The sequence below is a fragment of the Pongo pygmaeus genome, chromosome 11 (assembly GCF_028885625.2).
Source record: "Pongo pygmaeus isolate AG05252 chromosome 11, NHGRI_mPonPyg2-v2.0_pri, whole genome shotgun sequence".
Lineage (NCBI taxonomy): Eukaryota > Metazoa > Chordata > Mammalia > Primates > Hominidae > Pongo > Pongo pygmaeus.
The window spans coordinates 127,452,725-127,475,324 of record NC_072384.2 but is presented as its reverse complement, the minus strand read 5'-3'; the positions used below and the strand labels follow the sequence as shown (position 1 = coordinate 127,475,324).

Here is a 22,600-nt window from a genome sequence, read left to right as displayed (position 1 = left end):
AGGTGAGAGACAATGCATCACACAGCTAATCTGTAGACTGGACTCAAGTCCCGGCTCCATCGCTTCCTAGCTGGGTAACCTTGTGCTAGTAACCTCACTTCTCTGGGTCTTGGCTTCCTCATCTATAAAATCAAGACAATCTCTCAACAGTCAGCAGGTGGTCAGAAAAAAAAATTACAAATAAAAAAAGTAAAATAAAATCAAGGCCGGGCACAGCGGCTCACGCCTGTAATCCCAGCACTTTGGGAGGCCAAGGTGGGTGGATCACAAGGTCAAGAGACAGAGACCATCCTGGCCAGCATGGTGAAACCCTGTCTGTACTAAAAATACAAAAATTAGCTGGGCATGGTGGTGCACGCCTTGTAGTCCCAGCTACTCGGGAGGCTGTGGCAGGAGAATCGCTTGAACCTGGGAGGCGGAGGTTGCAGTGAGCCGAGATCACGCCACTGCCCTTCAGCCTGGCGCCAGAGCGAGACTCCATCTCAAAAAATAAATAAATAAATAATAAAATAAAATAAAGACAATCCCATCTCCACGTGGATCTGCTGCATAAATTAAATTGGTTAGGTTATGCAGAGTGACTATCATGGCTCCTAAAATATGGCCAGCATGCCATGGCAGGGTGTGGTGCATTTATTAACGAAGTCATCCAGAGGCATATGCAGGACAGTTCTCCAGGTGGCCTTGGACCTATGTAGTTCTCCCCAACCTTTCTCGCTTGTACTTATCAAGAATAACTGTGGAAATGTGCTGGAAATCCAACACCCTGAGATGAAAGGGGGCTGGTTGAAACAGCCTAATCCTCTCCCGAATAGCATGTCTTTCAAAGCTTTGCCCAGTGATTCATGTGATTCCCAGGTTTGTACCTGGCTGCCTCTTCGGGGTTCCTTATTTGCATGCAAGGAACACACACAGTGAAGACTCCAACAGCCCTGGGCAGCTTTTTGAGCCTTGAAGGACGGGCTCACAATGAATCCTAGGCTCCTGTTGTCCCTTGCTGCCTAACTGTAAATACTAAATCTGCCTAATGTAACTTGTTGCAGATGAGTGTGCTGTCTTACCAGGTGCAGACAAGTTGGTAATCAGAGACAGCACACTGAGCCTACTTCACAAGCACAGTCATCTTTTGTGAGAACTCCCTATTACAAATACACCTGTGGGTCTTTCTGTGACCCTACCATAAGGAGCTGGTGCATATTGCCAATACTATGTCTTCTATAAAACCACCTTCCAGCAGGTCCTAGTGCAGACTAAGAGTGAATGATGCAGCATAATGTAGAATGGCAAAAACTAGTCCCTGCATGCTCCAGCCTCCTCTTCAAGATGCAAAGCCTCAGCAGCCCTTAACCACTCAGAATTTGATCCTCTCACCAACTAGGGACCCACACTTCATAAAATGACAGCAGCCACACCTCCCTTGCTTCCTTTATGCATGCAACCTCAAAATTTTGTCTCCCTTACCTGAGAAACCTACAGCACAGCTCCTTTTGAAGTCAGGTTCATCCATAAATTCGGCAACAGCAAATTGCAAGAGCAGGTATACCACTCCAGTAAGTACAGAAAATGTGGTGATAACATAGGCAAACCATCTACTTCCCAGTCTTCTTTCTAGATTTATTCCTTTCCACAGCATGGATGCCATATTGAAATACAAATGCCAATCATCAGCATGGTGAAGGGGAGAGAGCAGTAAACGCTGCCAGTCTCTTTGCTGGTAACACTTCTCCACGCTAAGGCAGGAGCTATACAGTGGCTTCTGAGGGTTCAAGAAGAACCAGATGTTGAGGGCCAAAGTTGCTAGGGTGACAGGTGGAATATTGTTGATCCCAACATGGAAGATTTGAGAAAGGAGTAGAATAAGTCCAGTATTTATCCCTCTTGATCTCCGTTGCATGGCCAGATATCAGGGAAACAGCTCAGCAATGGGAAAACGTGCTCAGGTGGTCAGTTTTAGGTTATCTGGGGAGATATACAGATGGCTGAACCTAAAACACAAAATGCATGTGAAAAACCATCAATTAAGAATTAGTACATATATAAGACATATTCACTTCAAGACAAACTCCCATGAGGTAAATGCTACTTCTCATTCTAACAGAAATATTTATGTTCAACATCTTCAAGAGTAATATCGAGGATGCTGACTGACACCGTTCCTTCATTTTACATTCTAGAATAGAAATGTTATCCCAAATCCCAATGAATCAGTTAATGGACAGGTATGTTTTTCTCTGACAAACACACCACGAAATTAACTTCACTTCCAAAACAAACATGTAACCTCATGAAAAACCTACAAAGATAGTGTGCGAGTATTAAATGATTTCTACTCAGAATCCTGGCCAGGATTCTTTACTCCCTCCATTTTTTTCAAAGAAATATTTGATTTTGATATGTTAGAATGAGTTTGCTCCGAAGTTTTTAAACATCAACAAGCGAGTTTTAAGACACAAGCGTACATTATCTTTAATCCCAATTTCCACGCTGCCAGATATCAGTGGTCTGAACTCTACCTTCACAACAACTTCAGCTTTTCGTTACCTACTTTACAAGCCAAATCCTGGGTTGAAACACAGTCCTTGTTTTTAAGAGGCTCACTTTCCACCGAGAAATAAACCAACAGCGGCCACATAATGTTCTAAATGCAGTGAGAGAGGGAACCCAGAGCGCAGGCACACAACACAGCCTGAGGTGGTGATCTGACTACGGTCTTCAAGGTGATTTGGGGTTGACAATGAGAAGTTCCGTGGCTTACTAGCCCGCTTCTCCACCCCGCTGGACCTGGGCTGGCATTGTGACATGCTTTGGCTAACAGAATGTGGAGGAAGGGATACTACATGAGCTCCCAGCCTATACCTCAAGATGATTTATAGGCTTCTGTCTCTTGAAACCCTCTCAAACAACCATGTGACAACTTTAGGCCAGCCTTCTGGGTAATGAAAGAAAGGCACAGACTCCAGTCACCCTGAAGGTCCTCGCCACCGGTCAGCTACTACTCCAGAGGTGAAGCTGTCTAGCTGACCACAGGTATACAAGTGAGTCTAGCTGAGCCCAGCCTAATTTGCTGACCCACAAAACAGTGAGCTAAATAAATGGTACTTGGTTTACTTCACTGAGTTTTGGAGTGGTTTGTTATGCAACAATTACTAACTAATACAGAAGGTATTGCCTTTGGCAAGTGCTATGGTTTAGGTGTTTGTCCCTCCAAAACCTCATGTCGAATGAATGAATGAATGAATTTATTTATTTATTTAGAGCCAGAATCTCACTCTGTAGCCCAGGCTGGAGTGCAATGGCATGATCTTGGCTCACTGCAACCTCCACCTCCCGGGTGCAAATGATTCTTATGCCTCAGCCTCCGGAGTAGCTGGGATTACAGGCATGTGCCACCATGCCCAGCTATTTTTAGTAGAAACTGGGTGTCACCGTGTTGGTCAGGCTGGTCTCAAACTCCTGACCTCAGGTGATCCGTCTGCCTCAGCCTCCCAAAGTGCTGGGATTACAGGCATGAGCCACTACGCCCGGCCTCATGTTGAAATGTGATCCCCAGTATTGGAAGTGGAGCCTAATGGGAGGTGTTTAGGTCATGGGGGAATATCCCTCATGAAAAGATGAATGCCCTCCCTGGGGTCAGGGGGTGAGTGAGTTCTCACTCTTATTAGTTCCTGCCAGCGCTGGTTGTTAAAAGAGACTGGCACCTCCCCACTCCCTTACTTCCTCTCTCACCACAAGATCTCTGCACAAGCCAGCTCCCCTTCACCTTTCACCGCAAATGGAAGTGGCCTGAGGCCCCCACCAGATGCTCAATCTTGAACTTTACAGCCAGTAGAACTGTGAGCTAAATAGACCTCTTTTCTTTATAAATTACTTAGACTCAAGTATTTATAGCAACCCTAAACGGACTAAGACAGGGAGGGACTGTTTTATGCTCATGGGAAGAAGCTGGTAAGGGAAGAGATGCAGGCAGAGACACAGACTAAAGATGCAAGAGATAAATAAAAAGGATCAAGTGCTTGGAGGGAAGAGCCTTTTCCTCTTAACAGAAAGAAAAGAAAAATCAGGTGTAGCTATTAGGGGCAAAATGTTGAAAAAGTTCTCATCTAATGGTTTCTGTTTTCTCTATGGAGATTAATTGGCCCCCAACCAAACAGGTAACTCACTCTTATACCCTAAGGATTCTAACTTGGAATGTACACTGGACAACGCTTGAGCTTTAGAGTAAAAAAAAAAAGGCAGCATTCTCCTATCTTCTAGCTCTGTGACCTGGGGCAAATCATTTAAACTTTCTGAACCTCAGTTTCTTCACTTTAAGAATCATAAAACCTCCTTCCCAGGATTACTGTAACATGCTTGCAACAAAAGAGATGCAGAATAAACAGTAGCTACTACTTTCATTTCTATAAAGTAAACTTACTTATGTGAGAATTAATTCCTTTGCAAATGGTAACATCCTAAAAAGACTCAAATGTACTCCTATGCCCCCATATGGATTCTTATTATCAACATCACACCAAAACAATGTTCAGAAAAAAATTATGCATGTGTATATATATGTGTGTGTATGCATACACACACACAATTAGCCATATACATACACGTGCATGCACGCACACATTATTGGCACAACCCCATGTATTAGCACAACCCGTTTCTATATTGTTATTATTGTATCTCTGTAGCATTCTTATGAACTAGAGAATTTAATGAAATTTAAACTGAAATGCTCCCAAATAACTTTGGATAAATGGCCTATATTTTTCACATTAGAACTCAAGTCAATTTTCAACTCTTTACCTACTGTGACTTTTTTGTAATTCTCCTAAATTTATCAATATGTGTGCACACATGTGCGCGCACACACACACATAAATATGTATATTATATATATCAAACATTATTACCTTTAATAGGAACAATGGAAAAACTGGCCTTGATCATTGATCAGTAAATAATCAGCTTACAAGAAATCACAAAATAAACCCTTCAATATCATTGTCAAGAGTGTCTTATGATGCTGGGCTTTATGTAGCAGAAAATCAAAACTAACTACATCTTTGCTCAAGAAAAACTTGCCCCTCAATTACAATCATTAGTAATTAAGAATATAGATAAAAGGACAGAATTCCCAGTCTTACTTCACACTGTGTCCCAGGCTCTGACTGCACTTTCCTAAGTTACTTCTGGCCGGATGAAAAGGTGTCTTTCTGTCTGCACCCCTTCGCACCTCCCAGCTCTCCACTGTTGACTGCTCCTGCTTCTGTGGGACACCTTGCTCTCCTGAGGCTTCACTCCTCCTTCCAACCCATTTCTCTGCTGTTCACTTCTCCTCTATCCCTACTCTCTCCTGCACACACTCAAGGGCTTCCACTTTAATGATTTTTGTAATTCTTTTTATCAGGATGATGCCCAAATTTCTATTTTTCAGCTTTGATTTCTCAGCAGGTTTCAGGGACATAATCTTAGAGGAAAATATAGTTTGTCTGATGTCTTGGTTTCTGAAAACTGAATTATCCTTTCTCACAGAACGATGATTCAGCCATTCCTTCTTTCACTCATGTATTTTAATAAATATGTATCAAGTGCCATATGCATGCCAGTCCCTGTGCCAGGCACTGGAGGTACAGCAAATAACAAAACACTTATATTCCCAGCCTCTAAATGGCCTACTTCTATTTGTTGAAGGAAATAAAAATATTGTCCACAGGAAATCAAAAGAGAAGTAAAATTGTGTGGCTTGGCTTCTCAATAAATGCATACTTAATGCGAAAGGAGATATAACCATAGCCGATGTGAGAAGTGCACATCTTTTGGGCTCCACCTTTGTAAACAAAGGCCATTAGAGTCCCAGTGTAGGTAGAACATACGTTTTGAGTCTTAAGTAGTAGCAAAGACAAATCAGTCCTAGTTCATAACAACTCTAGGGCAGTTTCCTTCCTAATCAGTTACCACGTCAGCCATCCAAGGTGAGGGAATGCAGCCTGTCACAAGACAACTTAGAAAATCCAACTGATCCATGTAAAGATCAAATCTGTAACCTGACGCTGTGGGCCAGGGAGGCACGGTTCTAGGAACACCAAGGAAGACAGATCACAATAAGTGAGCACTGACTATAAAATGAATATTGTTAATGTCTTGCCCATCAAACACATAGAAATTTTTTAGAGTGCTGCGCTATCTGAAAGACCACAGAGGCATCATCAATTATAGCAACTTATCTGTGAACTGAAAACCTGTAAAATCTGTTGGGTTTTGGAAATGGTTTATGTATTCTAACTTGTACCCTGACCACAAGCCAGTTACCAGAGTTCAAGAAAGGCCAGTCCCTGTGCTCCCTTACCTTACAAACACACCCTCCCCACCAGACTCAACATGCCCCAAGCTGAACACTGGACCGTCCCTTCCAAATCAGCTCCTCCTCTCATGCTCCCCACCTCAAGACATGGGATTTCCATCTATCCAGTTGTTCAAGCCAAAGACATAGAAAGATCCTTGACATGTCCTTTGACCTTAACCTTATCACCCTGCTACCCCAAAATCCTATCCATCAAGTTTTATTAATTGTTCTAAACAGCTTTTATCAATCTACTTCTTTCTAGCTCTAGGGCCACTACTCTAGTCTGGGTCACCATCATAGCTTGCCTGATTATCATAAAATCCAACCAACTGAAGTCTCTGCTTCTCCTCTGATACCCACTATTTTCCACCACTGCTTAGAGTAATCTTGCATAAAACCGAAGCTGGACTCCCCAGTAGTAAGCCTCTGATGGCTTGTCATCACAGCAAGAATAAGTCCAAACTCTTCCCCATAACTGTATGCTTATATCACCAGTTCCCTGCCTGCCACTATGGTCTAATCTCAAGCTCGTCTCTGCATCGGTCACTATGCTCCAGTCACATAGGTGCTCCCAAATCAGTAGCTCTAGGATTATAGCATAAATGGCCAAGGGCACGAATAACCTTATACGTTTTGATCACCAACAATACCCAGAGCCAACATAGGATCACCACAAATACACAATGACTGGCATATGGTCCATGCTTAGTAAATGCACTCGTCCCTGGGTATCCATGGAAGATTGGTTCCAGGACCTCCAACAGATACCAAAATCGATGGATGCTCAAGTCCTTTATATAAAACACTGCAGTATTTGCATACAACCTATGCACACCCTCCCATATACTTCAAATCATCTCTAGGTAACTTATAATATCTAATACAATGTAAATGCTATGCAAATGGTTGTTTTATTGTATTGTTAGGGAATAATGACAAGAAAAAAAAAAGTCTGTACATGTTCAGTACCGACACAATCATCCGTTTCCCACCCCACCCCCACCAAAAATTTTCAATCTGTAGTTAGCTGAATCTATGGATACAGAATCCACGGATGTGGAGGGCCAACTGTATTTCTCAAATGACTGAAGATTAGTGTATTTTTAAATGTGTCTACATTATATGATAAATGAAACTGATTAAGAAGGTCTGAATACCTATGGCATATTCATCTTTAAGTATTTTTCCTGCAATTGTAACAATTTTTCCCATAGCACTATACATATTATTCCAGTTAGCATTTTTAGGTCCACAATAGTATTTATAACATTAATCTCAACATTATAGAAATAAATCTCTGATCCATTTAAAATGTACTGATAAGTTGCTTTGCCAGAACTATTTGACAAAAAATAGCATTTTAATTATGTAATAATACAGACTAGATAGTACTATATCAAGGTTGTGGCAGAGAGAAATGGAAGGTTTCTTGAAATATTGATAGGAAAATTAGCCATATTTACTTTTAATGAGAAATTAAAAATTAAACAGGTATGTAATAAGAAAGACTAAGCAGCTAGAACAAACAAAAGAAACTGAATTCATAACTTGGGAAACCAATGTGTCTCAAGGGGGAGAGAAAGGAGTAAAAAGGGAAAAGAAACTAATTTCAGTGATTTTCAATTCTACTTACAAAGCAGAAAATATTTCATCATTATCATTTACTAAGGCAGTATATATCTCAATTTCCAGATTTAAATGTTCAATAAGAATTGAGACCATTAAATTGCAAGAATATATATCAGTTATAAATTCTATTCCCAATTTGGTGTCTGCTACCAGCCAAATTAATTTCACAAGAAAGACAGGAACTACAGAGTCTTAATGGGAGTAATCAAATGCTGTTCTGAAGACTGAGACTTCCATATTACTAAAAGTATAACAAATTCCAAAATTATTCACTGAAATATTCTTAAATTGTATGTTTTTTTCCCCTTTAAGATTCAAGAAAAGTCTGTCACTATATAATTGAGATATATTAATGCTATATCATTAGCACTACTTTCATGCCTTTGGTAAGTTTCATTTAACAGTTTTGAATATTTGAAGTGTATGTTCTAAGAAATAGGGGAAAATTTAGGTTTGTTCAAGTCATTTGGCAAGAGCCCTCTTATCACTCAAACTCAGCACTTTGCTAATATCTGACCTTCCAGATGCTTAACCCATTTATGATGGAGTTTGCAATTTTTTTGTGTGAAAAATCAGACCTTGGCAATGACCTTAAACAGTAGGATATAAATAACGCCCACAAGCTTAGCATTCCCATAATGGAACACTAGGCATAAATGGGATTTAGCATTCATCTTTAAAAGCCGAAATATAACTCACATACCATAAAATTCAATCTTAAGGAGCACAATTCAGTTTTTTTTTTTTTGTATATTCACAAGGTTGTGCATATCTAATTCTAGAATTTTCATGACTTCAAAGACAGACCCCATACCCATTAGCAGTCAGTCAGTCACTTCCCACCTAGTGCCTGGCAACAATTAATCTATTAATACTTTCTGTCCGTATGAATTTGCCCATTCTGGACATTTCATCTACATGAAGTCACACAATACATGGCCTTTTGTATTTGGCTTATTTCCCTTAGCATAATGATTTCATAGTTCATCCATGTTGTAGCAAGTATCGATACTTTGTTTCTTTTTATGGTCAAATAGTATTTTGTTGTATGAATATACCACATTTTATTCATCCATTCATCAGCTGATGGACATTTGTTTCCACTTTTTGACTGTAATGAATAATGCTTCTATAAACATTCATGTACAATTTTTATGAACACATGTTTTCAGTTCTCTGGGGTATATACGTAAGAGTGAAATTGCTGGCTCATATGATGACTATATGTTTAACTTTCTGAGTAACTGTGAAATTTTTTCCAAATTTCTACACCATTTACATTCCCTTCAGCACTGTACAAGGGTTCCAGTTTCACCACATCCTCAACAATGCTTGTATTTATCCATCTTTTTTTACTGTAGCCATCCTGGTGGATGTGAAGTAATACTGATTTTCATTTCCCGAAAGACTCATGATACTGAGAAAATGCTTAGATTTTCATTGCTTAAAATACAATATAAACACACACATGTTCACAGGCACATGTGTACCCAAACACACACACACACACACACACACACACACACTCACACTTTCTGCAGAAAATTATTTAACAAGCTCAGGTCAAGAGAAATCTTCAGAAAGAAAGGTGAAACCACAAAGAAACTGTCCTGGTTAAACCACAAAGACTGCAGCTCTACCATTCCCCTGTGATATAACATGTTGGAAGGGAATGAGAATGTACTTCAATGGTAAAATATTGCTTAGGCCAACACATTTGACTGCAAATTCTGTGCAATTATTTAGAAAAAAAAAGGGTTAGTGTGTTTTATTACTGCAAACAAAGCAAAAATGCTATGAAAATAGCAAATTATTTATACTAAACATAAAAACTTCCTCTGCTTTTTTAATTACAAGAGCTAGACAGCAAATTAGTGCATCACAGAAGCGCATTAACGTGGTCAAAATATACACAAACACTACATGCATTTTTTTTCTCTCTTATTTTGTTTCATTATAGTCATCTCTCTCCAGGAATAAACTGAACTGGAGCTTTTCTTCCAACCCCTGTAACTCTCTCAGGAATCTTATTCATTCACGGCTTCTCTAGTCCAAACCTGTGAAACTGTTTGCTCCACTTGTTACTGTTACTATAGAGCCAATGGATGAAAACATTTTAATCCAAGATAATAACAATAAAATTCTTTGTTCTTCCAATAAAACTTCTTGGCATAATTTTATTTTTCTTAAAAGCTTTAGTTTCCTTAGGTTCCAAAAGAATCCAGTTACAAAATGCAGATTTTCAAGACAGTTTTGAAAATAAGAAAATGGTATAATATATATTTGCATTTAGTGAAAAACAAGAATTTATTAACTGAATACTCGCAAAGTAATCTGTTTTCTCTTTTCAAATACATGAATGCATTTCAAAAAGCTTTGCTGTATGCAAAACATAGTTGTTTGAATAAGATGTAAATTGTGCTTTTAAAATTTAATATTTAAATATTTAACATAATAGCAGATGGTATGGCTTCACATCATTACACCATGTTCAATTTACCAGAATGCATATTCTACCTGAGATGATTAGTAAACAGGGAGTCCTGGGGGTATAATGTGGAATCTTAGTTAGACAGCATAATTATTTGATGACTAGTTGCACATAAATGACATTTTTTTCCAGCTATCTAATCCATTAAATGTCTTCCAGAGCTACATTAATGATAAAATCAGAGGGGATTAGAGTAGGGATCTCTGTTTCCTTCCTTCACATTAATGGCAGAGATACAAAGAAATGAAGACAATCGAATGAATGAAAACTGACTTCATGAATAAAAAATAAAAACTGGAATCAAATTATATTAGGATGGTAATGGGAATCTCATCTTTATGACTACTGTGACATTCTCTCAATAATTATATTCCAGTATCTATTCACAGAAATATCTACAACTTAGACTGTGTTCCAGAAGAAATTGGGAACTGAGAGCATTTTCTCCTTTTGAAGCCTACTGAGACCTTTAATACAACGGTTCTCCAACTTCATACACTTTATTGTTATAATCATATTAGGAAACTGTCTCACCCAGCTTGACACAACCATTAGACTATCTCTCTAATGACAATTGGCTATATCTTTCCGACTTTAATTTATCAAACCTAGAGGGTTGTTTTTTAGAGACAGGGTCTCATTCTGCTGCCAGGCTGGAGTGCAGTGGTACAATCATAGCTCATAGCAGCCTTGAATTCCTAGGCTCAAGTGGTCCTCCCACCGCAGCCTCCCGAGCTGGGACTACATGCAAGTGTCACCACACCCAGCTAGTTTTTTATTTTTACTTTTTGTAGAGATGGGTTCTTGATGTGTTGTCCAGGCTGCTCTTGAGCTCCTTGCTTCAAGCAATCCTCCCACTTTGGCCTCCCAAAGTACTGAGATTACAGGTGTGAGCCACCACACCCGAGCTCAAACCTAGAGTTCTTAAGATATAAATGCTTCTCCTTCCTTTTTTCCTTCATACACCATCTCCCCAGATGAATATGAATACAAAATTTCTGATCCCTTAGTGGGATAATGTCCAGAAGTCCTTTATAATCGCCTGCCTTTAGTATCAGTGCCACCCATGTGGAAGGCACGCATAGGCAAAATATGTAACCTCTGAGGAGTTGGGATTTAAGACCACTAAATGGACACATGAAGAATGTTCTAGACAGATAAGCCATTAATAAGAACACATGTTATATGCTGAAAGATCTCAACAGAAATCAGGCCTTTATCACCTTACACTCTTCCCCTAGTCTACTTACACAGCACCTGACTCAATTTGCTTAAAATCCAATTTCACTATGTTGTGCCCCCACCTCAATCCACCCAATGGCTTTCTATATTCATGGTTAAAACACTGCATAGTGTCTCAGACAGTGATACTCTTTACAGAAGAAATATCTTTAAGTAGATTAAAAAAATGATGAATAGTGTCATAATTAATGGAATGGACTCTGAAGTCAAATGACTTAAGTTCAAATCCTGCTCAATTGCTTGAGAGCTACATGACATTAGGTAAGCGCTTTTTTTTTTTTTTTTTTTTGAAACAGAGTCTTGCTCTGTCACCCAGGCTGGTGTGCAGTGGTGCGATCTTGGCTCACTGCAACCTCCGCCTCCCAGGTTTAAGCAATTATCCTGCCTCAGCCTCCTGAGTAGCTGGGATTACAGGCGGACGCCAGCATATCCCAGCATATCCAGCTAATTTTTGTATTTTTTAGTAGAGACAGGGTTTCACCATGTTGGCCAGTCTGGTTTTGAACTCCTAACCTCAGGTGATCCACCCGCCTCAGCCTCCTAAAGTGCTGGGATTACAGGTGTGAGCCACCACACCCGGCCCTTAGGTTAAGTTCTTAATCAATCTCTACCTCAGTCTCCTCATTTATAAAACAGATACTAAGTAATAATAAGGACCACCTCATAGAGTTGTTGATGAGTAATATAGGTAAAACACTTAGAATAATGCCTGAAACCTAAGTACTATGTAAGTATTAGCAGATATTAAATATTTATCAACATCACCTGATCAACTTCAAGCTATTCATCCCAGGAATCAAGGTCTTATAATATTTACATACCTCCCAATAATAACTTTTATGCAATTATAGTTTAAAAGTAATTACATATAATTTGCTTCATTTCACTTAATTCTCACAATCCTGTGCAGACGAAATTAGTTCCACCTTATCTATTAGCAGGTCTACCCACCACCTGCCAAGAAAATCACTTAACTGTCCAGCTGCCCATTCTAAAGCACACTCCGTAGAGTTGCCCACGTGAGATGTACATCCATGGAGCTTCCGCCCTTCAGACCTTCTGGAGATGCTGAAATTTCAGTCCTTCACTTTCTCTGTCTAAGGTGCTTGATAAGCAAGGCCATTCCCACAGATGGGCAGTCACATGGACTCTCTCACCACAAGAGGGGACGAAAGTGGTGCATGCATTTTACATGCATAAATTTTACATGCATTCCACACATTACATCTTGTGCCCAATTTAGTAAAAGTCCTTCCAGTAGTTTTGGTGTGAAACCATGAAAGACAGACAGAAATTCCACTTTTTTATTACACAGATAAAGAAACCAAGGTGATGATGCCCAGAAGCTGGAGTATAAGGACTCAAACTCAGCTCTTCCCACCACACAGTGCTGCTCTGCCGTGAAGCCCTGCAGTTTCCTGCCTCCCAGCTGTGACCCTTGTGGGGGCCCCTATGCCTGTGAGCCGCCCCAGCAGCCTGGCCTGCCTCAAGAAAGCCAAGGTCCACATTCTGCACTTCCACAGCATGTACCAGATGCCTCAAATGGCTATAAGTAGTTAAATAAAAATCTTCTAAAATTCTAGGCTGTGATCTAGAGGCATGCCAGGAAATAGTTCAATGTTCTCCTTCGTGGCCAATATTTTTTAACTTAAGTCACTAGACCAGGAGCCTTTAGAAGAGATGTCAGTGACTTTTCTTTCACATAAATGCTTCCTGGAGGATAAGCTGAAGTTTGAATGTTTTAAAAGCACTAAAAGGGACCAAAACAGTGCTTCATTTTAGCTCAACCTCCATCTGTAATATGCAGTGTAAAATTTAATTAGAATTTAATAATAAGAAAAGAAAATCTGCAGGCTTGGCTCAGTGGCTCTCGCCTATAATCCCAGCATTTTGTAAGGCCAACATAGGAGGACTGCTTGAGGCCAGGAATTCAAGACCAGCCTGGGAAACATAGCAAGACCTCATCTCTACAAATAATAATAATAATAATAATAATAATAATAATAATGAAATAAAAATTAAAAATTAGCCAGGTGCAGTGGCACACACCTATAATCCTAGGTACTTAGGAGGCTGAGGCAGGAGGATCACTTGAGCCAAGGACTTTGAGGCTGTGGTGAGCTATGACAGTGGGCAACAGAGTGAGACCCTGTCTCTAAAAATAAAATAAGATTAATTAAATTTAAAAAATAAGATCTTACTAAAAGAGACAAGGTAGAGCGATAAATTTTGAGTTAGATATTGATTCTGGCAATTGTCTTAGTTCAGGCTGCTATAACTAAGTACCATAGACAGGATGATTACAAACAACAGAAATTTATTTCTCACAGTTCTGCAGGCTGCAAGTGTGACATCAGGGTACAAGAATGGTTGGGTTCTGGTGAGGGCCTTCTTATGGGTTGTGAGCTGCTTTTCCGTTATATACTCACATGGTAGAAAGAGAGCAAGAGAGCTCTCTGGGGTCCATTTCATAAGGACACTAGTCCAATTCATGAGGGGTCCACCCTCATGACCTAATAACCTGCCAAAGGCTCCACATCCTTGTACCATCACTTTAGGTATTCTAGAGTCACCAGAATTTCTGGAGCCATTGCACACAGACATTTTTATAAAATTTATTTTTGTAAACACAAAAATTACTGTGGCAAAACAAAGGTGGCAGCTATAAAAACGGAAGTTTAAATTAACTATGGGAAAGTGATTTCAAATGATACTCTATCATCTATTCTAAGCCACAGAAATGCAGGTCCAAGGCAATAAATAGAATCACCAAAAGAAACTGTCAAGTCAGGACTTGATCATCAGTTCTATCCTATGGATTCAACAAAATTCAAGAAGCAGTAAGATTGATTCAGAGTGTTTATGGAAAGGCGAGATCAATTTCACTGAAGAGGAAATATGGCAGGGTAGAAAGTACACATGGCTAAACTGAAGACTTCAGCAACCGTGCTGGCCTTGCCACTGAGGAGGAGGATAGAATGGCTGAAGAACTAAAAGGTAAAACAAGCCAACAAAAAGCCACCAACACCACCACAACAAACACCAAGCTTTACTACACTGACAACTGGCTGTTGAGGGTAAAAAATCCAAAGGAACTACATGAGCATTGGTTTCAGGTAAAGGAAAAAGGCTGAGGAAGGGAACTGCAGATTTAGGAAATGCTCTAAACTACTTTCAACAACAATAGCAACAACAACAAAAAGGCTCATGTGTCAGTTTAACTAAATTACACAGAGTGAAGGTATAAGATTCACAATTCATTCATTCCAAGGGACTAGAGACTTTTGCCAAAGTGAGAGGAAAAGATGAGGCCTTGGTAGTGGTGAGCAAGGTGCAGGGGATCCCCAGGCAATTTGGAAACTTGAGGTTAAAAAAAAGCAAAGATGATAAAAAATAACTGGAGGGACTATTTCCCAGAGAGGTGAGGCTTCCACCTCTACTTTTGCCAGTTGTCCTTGTTCTGCCCATCCTAATTTGGGCTCCTAGATTTGTAGTCCTGGATATCCAAGGTCATCAACCTCCTGAACAACTGGTTTCTTTAGGCTCAGTTGGATCATCAAGTTGCTCTGCTGCACATGGAGCTCAGGAAGTCTAATTCTAGTCTTAAGACTGAAAATCTTTCTCCATCTATTGTCTCTGCATTTGGGGGGTATGTTTGGAACCCACACATACCCCAAATGCAGAGACAATAGATGGAGAAAGAGACATGGAAACACACAGAGAGAAATGGAGAGGAATTTATCACTTCTCCTTGATGGAAAAAAGTTTAGCTTCTTCCTTCCTGGAAGAGGCTAAATGTTAACAAGGTCATCAATGGGACCTAAAACAAATAACACACTGACCATCTTCCACAGGTGAGGCAGAGTTATTAGGCTCAGAGAAAAAGAAAAAGAAAGGCATAGGGCACACTTACTGTTCCTTGTTTCAAAGGAGTTAAGTTGCTTTATTTCCTGAACATAATCAGAGAGGAGGCAATGCTTCAACCCCCTAGGGTGACTAAGGATGTAGATTTAGAAAAACATATGTAATAGAGTTGTACAGAATTACCCCAGCTTTCCTTTTCTCGTGGTCACCAAAGAAGTCTCACAGAAGATTCTGTAGCAAATAGGAGTCCTTTCATGCATACAAACACTTTTATTCATTTACTGTTGCCCATTTGCTGGGTGGATTTCACACAATCTTAGTGGAATCTACATAGGACCTCAGAAAATCATACATGTGCACAGAGCCTCTTAAAAATCACTCTGTCTTAGATTTCCTATGGATTAGAATTTCTGGAAAGGGGGATAGTGTACGGTCATCTTCCCTATAGACACCACCTAGAATCCTGCATGTCCACATTTGAGACCAGGATGGCACCATCTTAGAAGGGCAGCTAGGTTTTGCTCCTCTCTATACTTTCCTAACTGGGAAAAACAAGTTCAAAACTCCAGATTAACTGGGGTCATTCGGATGCCATAAATCCAACCCAAACAGTTTTAAAAGAATGAAAAAAATAAAATGAAACCCTTTGTGCATTGTTGTAATGGCAGGATAGAGGACCCTTGCTAAAAGACCTCTCTGAAACCGCAGAAATTAAACTTAAAACACTGAGTATTTAACCTTATTTTCTATTACTCTCCTACGACTGGTTTCCCAATCAGATCATGTTTGTCTTTAGGTGTTTGCTCAGTGCCAAGAGGTGGTTAAGATGGCTGACTAGCATAACCCACTCTTGACTCAAGGCCACTTGGCCAGTCTATTCATTGTGTTACCTTGAGCAAATTATCTCATCAACCCCCGTCTGTTTCCCAATCTGTAAAACAGGCCAGTAGACATTCAGTTAGCACGCCCTTAACAAATGCAGCTCTTCATTGCTGATATTATTATTGTGCATTACTGTTTTAGTCTGGGCTTCCCCAAAAAGCAGAATGTAAGACAAGGGTCCCTGTGGAAGTCACTTATTTGGGAGGTGACCAACACACTGACTGGGGAGTAGGGAAGCAAGACAGGAATGGCAAGATGTAAAAAATAAATAAATATCTACACATATATATGTAGAGAGAGAGATAGAAAATATACATATTCTCAAAAGAGCTATCACTGTGAATGACTGGAGCTTAATCTCACTGGGGAACTCTGAAAGCTAGAATAGATATAGATATAGATACAGATATAGATATAGATATAGATATAGATATAGATATAGATGATATAGATATAGATATAGATATGACTCAGTGTTATGCCCACAGGGCAAGGGAGTCTGCCTTGACTCTCTGTCATTGCTGCGTTACCATAGAAGGCAAAGAGGACATCCAGGGCCAGAGAAAGCACTTGATCGAAGAAATGCAGGGTCTGGAGGCTAGAAGCCTGCTGGAATGCCCCTTAAGGGCAAGGGGATGTAGGCGGAGCCTGAGGGCAATGCTACCATCACAACTTAGCCTGAGACACACACCTGCCTCCACCAACCCATTCAATTCCTTCCCAATCCTCAAAGCCAGCTCCCGACCTGACTCCCCCCGACAGGCTCCCTGCCCATGCCAGTGCTCACTGACCTCCCAAATGCTTCCTGCACATATGCTCGCTCCACCAGTACCAGCAGGATGTCACCAGGGAATCTTCATCATCTCTTCCAAATAGTGTTTTTTCCTTATACCTTGGAGTTTAAGAGCATACAATCTGGAATCTAAATTGGTCCTACTGACCGGCTTTAGCATTAAGAGCTATGTGGCCTTGCCCACATCACTTAATCTAAGTCTCAGTTTCCCACCATGTAAGATGGAGTAATAATAATAGCTAAATCTGATCCTAAAGTTCTTATACAAACTAAATGATCTAAAACATTGAGATTCTTAGAATAATGCCAGGCATACTCAATAAATCACAGCTATTTTTTAATGACTGAAAAAGAAATCCCATTTTGCTACTGTTTGATAGTTATTCTAAAACACAAAAAGTCAAACCACCAGCCAAAGTGACATACAACCACACTACTAGTTAATCTGTAGTAGAGCTGCTCTCAAACTTTACATGATTACCCTATTCAATCCTCTAAACTTTATAAAGTAGGTATTATTATTAACCATTTTAAAGATGAGCAGGGATTTTAATCAAAATAATCTAGCTCCCAAGGCTCTGTCCTTAAAATGAAATTGTGGTCTGGTTTGTCTGCAGAAAAGAGTTCTTAATTCTCAAGCTAGTCTACACTCAGAGTCCAGCAACTCACCAAAATTACCATTTAAGAGTCCCTACTGGTTACTGCCTTTAGTGGCTTCCGGTAAGTTGATCTTGGCTGATTCTTTACATGAGCGTTTCAGATTTCAGAGTGGTAATTTGACTTGTGACCTCAATTATCTGAGGGACCTAAGAAAAGTATTTGATTTTCAGTTTGTCCAGCTTTTTTCTCATTGTGACAATGACTTCCAGTATCTTTATGTGTCACAGCTGAGACCAGAAGTCACCCCCAACTGTCTACTAGTAAGATACAACACTCTGACTACTAAAAAATTAGTGAGGACATCATCTTGGCATAAGGAATAGTCTTTCCCAAGAAAGGTACCTGGTGACTTCCATTACACATGTTAAAATATTCATGCATTTTTAAAACATTTCAAATATAGAAAATCTCACTATGTAAAACTTATATTCTACATCAATTGTAACTGTTTTCTTTTTTTTTTTTTTTAGTGGTTTTTCACTTTATTTTACAGATGAGAAACTGAAGCCCAAAGATTTCTCAAGGTTACATAGCCAGTTAGCTGCAGAGCCAGGAGGACAAGTCAAATTGCTACATTCCCACCTTCTGTACATTTAATATACTGTATTTCTTTTTCCCTTTGATGGTTATTAGTTTATTTTATACATGCTGGTGGCAGTGAGAACACCCTATGTCTGAATAATAGTAAATTTTTCTTGGTTTTAAATTTTTAGTTCTGGGGTACATGTGCAGAATGTGCAGGTTTGTTACATAGGCAAACATGTGCCATAGTGATTTACTGCACCTATCCACCCATCCCTAGGTATTAAGCCCAGCACGCATTAGCCATCCTTTCTAATACTCTCCCTCCCCTAACCCCAATCCCCGACAGGCCCCAGTTTGTGTTGTTCCCCTCCCCATGTCCATGTGATCCCATCGTTCAGCTCCCACTTATAAGCGAGAACATGCAGTGTTTGGTTTTGTGTTCCTGTGTTAGTTTGCTGACGACAGTGGCTTCTAGCTTCATCCATGTCCCTGCAAAGGACATGATCTCATTCTTTTTATGGCTGCATAATATTCCATGGTGTATATGTACCGCATGTTCTTTATCCAGTCTATCACTGATGGGCATTTGGGTTGATTCCATGTCCTTGCTATTGTGAATAGTGCTGCAATGAACTTATTTATGTATCTTTGTAATAGAATGATTTATATTCCTTTGGGTGTATACCCAGTAATGGGATTGCTGGGCCAAATGGTATTTCTGGTTCTAGCTCTTTGAGAAATAGCCACACTGTCTTCCACAATGGTTGAACTAATTTACTAATTTACATTCCCACCAATACTGTAAAAGAGTTCCTATTTCTCTGCAACCTCACCAGCATCTGTTTTTTATTATTATTATTATTATTATACTTTAAGTTTTAGGGTACATGTGCACAATGTGCAGGGTAGTTACATATGTATACGTGTGCCATGCTGGTGTGCTGCACCCATTAACTCATCATTTAGCATTAGGTATATCTCCTAAAGCTATCCCTCCCCCCCCCCCCCCCCCCCGCCAGAAAACTGGCTAGCCATATGTAGAAAGCTGAAACTGGATCCCTTCCTTACACCTTATACAAAAATTAATTCAAGATGGATTAAAGACTTAAACATTAGACCTAAAACCATAAAAACCCTAGAAGAAAACCTAGGCATTACCATTCGGGACATAGGCATGGGCAAGGACTTCATGTCTAAAACACCAAAAGCAATGGCAACAAAAGCCAAAATTGACAAATGGGATCTAATTAAACTAAAGAGCTTCTGCACAGCAAAAGAAACTACCATCAGAGTGAACAGGCAACCTACAAAATGGGAGAAAATTTTTGCAACCTACTCATCTGACAAAGGGCTAATATCCAGAATCTACAATGAACTCCAACAAATTTACAAGAAAAAAACAAACAACCCCATCAAAAAGTGGGCGAAGGACATGAACAGACACTTCTCAAAAGAAGACATTTATGCAGCCAAAACACACATGAAAAAATGCTCATCATCACTGGCCATCAGAGAAATGCAAATCAAAACCACAATGAGATGCCATCTCACACCAGTTAGAATGGCAATCATTAAAAAGTCAGGAAACAACAGATGCTGGAGAGGATGTGGAGAAATAGGAACACTTTTACACTGTTGGTGGGACTGTAAACTAGTTCAACCATTGTGGAAGTCAGTGTGGCGATTCCTCAGGGATCTAGAACTAGAAATACCATTTGACCCAGCCATCCCATTACTGGGTATATACCCAAAGGACTATAAATCATGCTGCTATAAAGACACATGCACACGTATGTTTATTGTGGCACTATTCACAATAGCAAAGACTTAGAATCAACCCAAATGTCCAGCAATGATAGACTGGATTAAGAAAATGTGGCACATATGCACCATGGAATACTATGCAGCCATAAAAAATGATGAGTTCATGTCCTTTGTAGGGACATGGATGAAATTGGAAATCATCATTCTCAGTAAACTATCGCAAGAACAAAAAACCAAACACCGCATATTCTCACTCATAGGTGGGAATTGAACAATGAGAACACATGGACACAGGAAGGGGAACATCACACTCTGGGGACTGTTGTGGGGTGGGGGGAATTATAACTGTTTTCTTGAGGACAAGTCAATTTGTAGATCTATATAGCATAGAATACTATACAGAATATTACCAAGTAATGTTCAAATACCCAACTTCTTTTGGTAATTGTTATCACAGTCACAGCTTAAAAAAAAAAAAATCCGTTTTAAAAATCAAGTTTTTTTAAAAAAGTAACAAGAATTCAAATTTATATTTTTCTCATCTTAGAATGTATTCTATATAGAGAAGCTGAGGAACAAAAGCACCCATACCTTCTCCAACTTTCTCCTACCAGGGCCAGGCATCGGGCTGGCTAGGATTCTGGTTGGGAGGACTTTAGGGGATTGGGAAGTTGCAAGGCATTCCATGCTTGGCTTTCCTTCACCCCCAAGCCCTATCCTGCAAAGCAAGGTTTACTCTGAGAGAGAATTCACAGAGAGGCGAAAACTGCTTTTCTACCTTTTAAGAATTTCTAGTATAAAGGATCACTATCCCTGTGTTTTGCCAGATCACTGAAAGCTGCATGGTCAGTTCACGTCATTTTGCCTTTGTAGAATGACGTTTGCAGATATAATCTAACATTAGAGGCCCTGACATAGGTCTCACCCAAAGAATCATCTTCATATTGTTGTGAAGCACCATTCAGACAATGTTTCTCATGCAAAATCTCATCAGAGCTAGAAAAAGCTTAAGTTTGCCTAATAAATGAATATGCTTTCCTCTGCTGAGAGCCACTCAACCATTTGGGTTTGCTGTTTTCTTTCTTTACTACAAGCTTGTGTCTTATGTCATCTAAAGCAGATACTTTTTGGAAATGGGCAAATAATGTAAAAATATATGTCAATATTGAAAATGTTAAGTCAATGTAATTCAGAGAAGACCTTAGGGAAGTTTCTTCACCCCAGCCAGGCTTTGAAAGATAAAAAGTGGATGAAAGAAAGGTATTTTAAAGAAAGAAAATAGCATGCATGTGCTGTTACCATAGAGACATAAAATACGATAATGTTTAGGGAAGTAGAAGTAACTAGTATGCTCCATTCTGCTCTACTATAATGCTTGTTTTGAAATGAAAAAATTTGCTTGCTCGAATGCAACTTGTATATTAGGGAATAATTTGAGCAGAAGTGCAAATTTCACTTTTGATGCATGCAGAAAACTGCACCCTGCTGAGGCAAACTGCATAGAAATTCACAAAACGAACAATTTTATACATTTCAAACATCTATCAGTTACCCCAGTTCACAGAGTACATTATGAGCTATACCTATCTACATGTGCAGTTAACAACTTTCCACTCACTACTTGACAAAACCCTCCTTCCACCACTTGATAAAAATTCATAAGCTGCAATTCTGACAACTACTTCCACAAGCAAAGGTCAGGACTTTTGAAGGTAAAATGCCACATTTACTTACATATATAGTACTTACATATTTTTTAACCATTTAATAATGGCTGATTGTCATTCATTATTATCCCACTTCTACTCCATGTTCTCCATGTTTTACTCTTACACTTCCATTTTTTTTTTTTTTTTTTTTTTTTGAGATGGCATTTCAATCTTGTTGCCCAGGCTGGAGTGCAATGGCACGATTTCAGCTCACTGCAACCTCCACCTCTCGGGTTCAAGCAATTCTCCTGCCTCAGCCTCCTGAGTAGCTGGGACTACAGGCACCCGCCACCATGCCTGGTTAATTTTTGCAGTTTTAGTAGAGACAAGGTTTCACCATGTTGGCCAGGCTGGTCTTTAACTCCTGACCTGAGGGGATCCACCCGCCTCAGCCTCCCAAAGTGCTGGGATTACAGGCATGAGACATTGTACCCGGCCTACACTTCCATTCTTTAATCAAACCTACAAAAGTTAGAAGTTTTCATTACTCAAATATTCAAAATACCACACGCTTTTAATTTTCTCAGACAAATCAGAATTAGAGGGGATAAATTCTCTATCAAATATGCCCCTATTTTCCCTTTTCTGATTTCTCTATCAAAAGTTGTTTTACTATCCTTCATACAAACTTTAAAAATGAGATTCATTTAATTTTGGCATTTGTTTACTTGACTGCATGTCTCAAATGTGCCAAGGTTTCAAGTCTG

At 39.5% G+C, this 22,600-nt stretch overlaps 1 protein-coding gene across 9 annotated transcripts in view; it reads right to left on the bottom strand.

Moving 5' to 3' along the window:
- RHBDD1 (rhomboid domain containing 1) overlaps positions 1-22,600 on the bottom strand; it is a 164,414-nt gene that overhangs the window by 131,234 nt on the left and 10,580 nt on the right. For 6 of the 9 annotated variants that reach the window (XM_054479322.2, XM_054479318.2, XM_063648023.1 and 3 more), the window contains exon 2: positions 1,462-1,985. In XM_054479322.2, coding sequence (XP_054335297.1) covers positions 1,462-1,894 — 433 coding nt within the window. In that variant the 5' untranslated portion in view covers positions 1,895-1,985. Of the gene's footprint in view, positions 1-1,461; positions 1,986-2,459; positions 2,797-22,600 lie in introns of those variants that run through there. The other 3 variants (XM_054479317.2, XM_054479319.2, XM_054479321.2) reach the window with 3 other exon arrangements.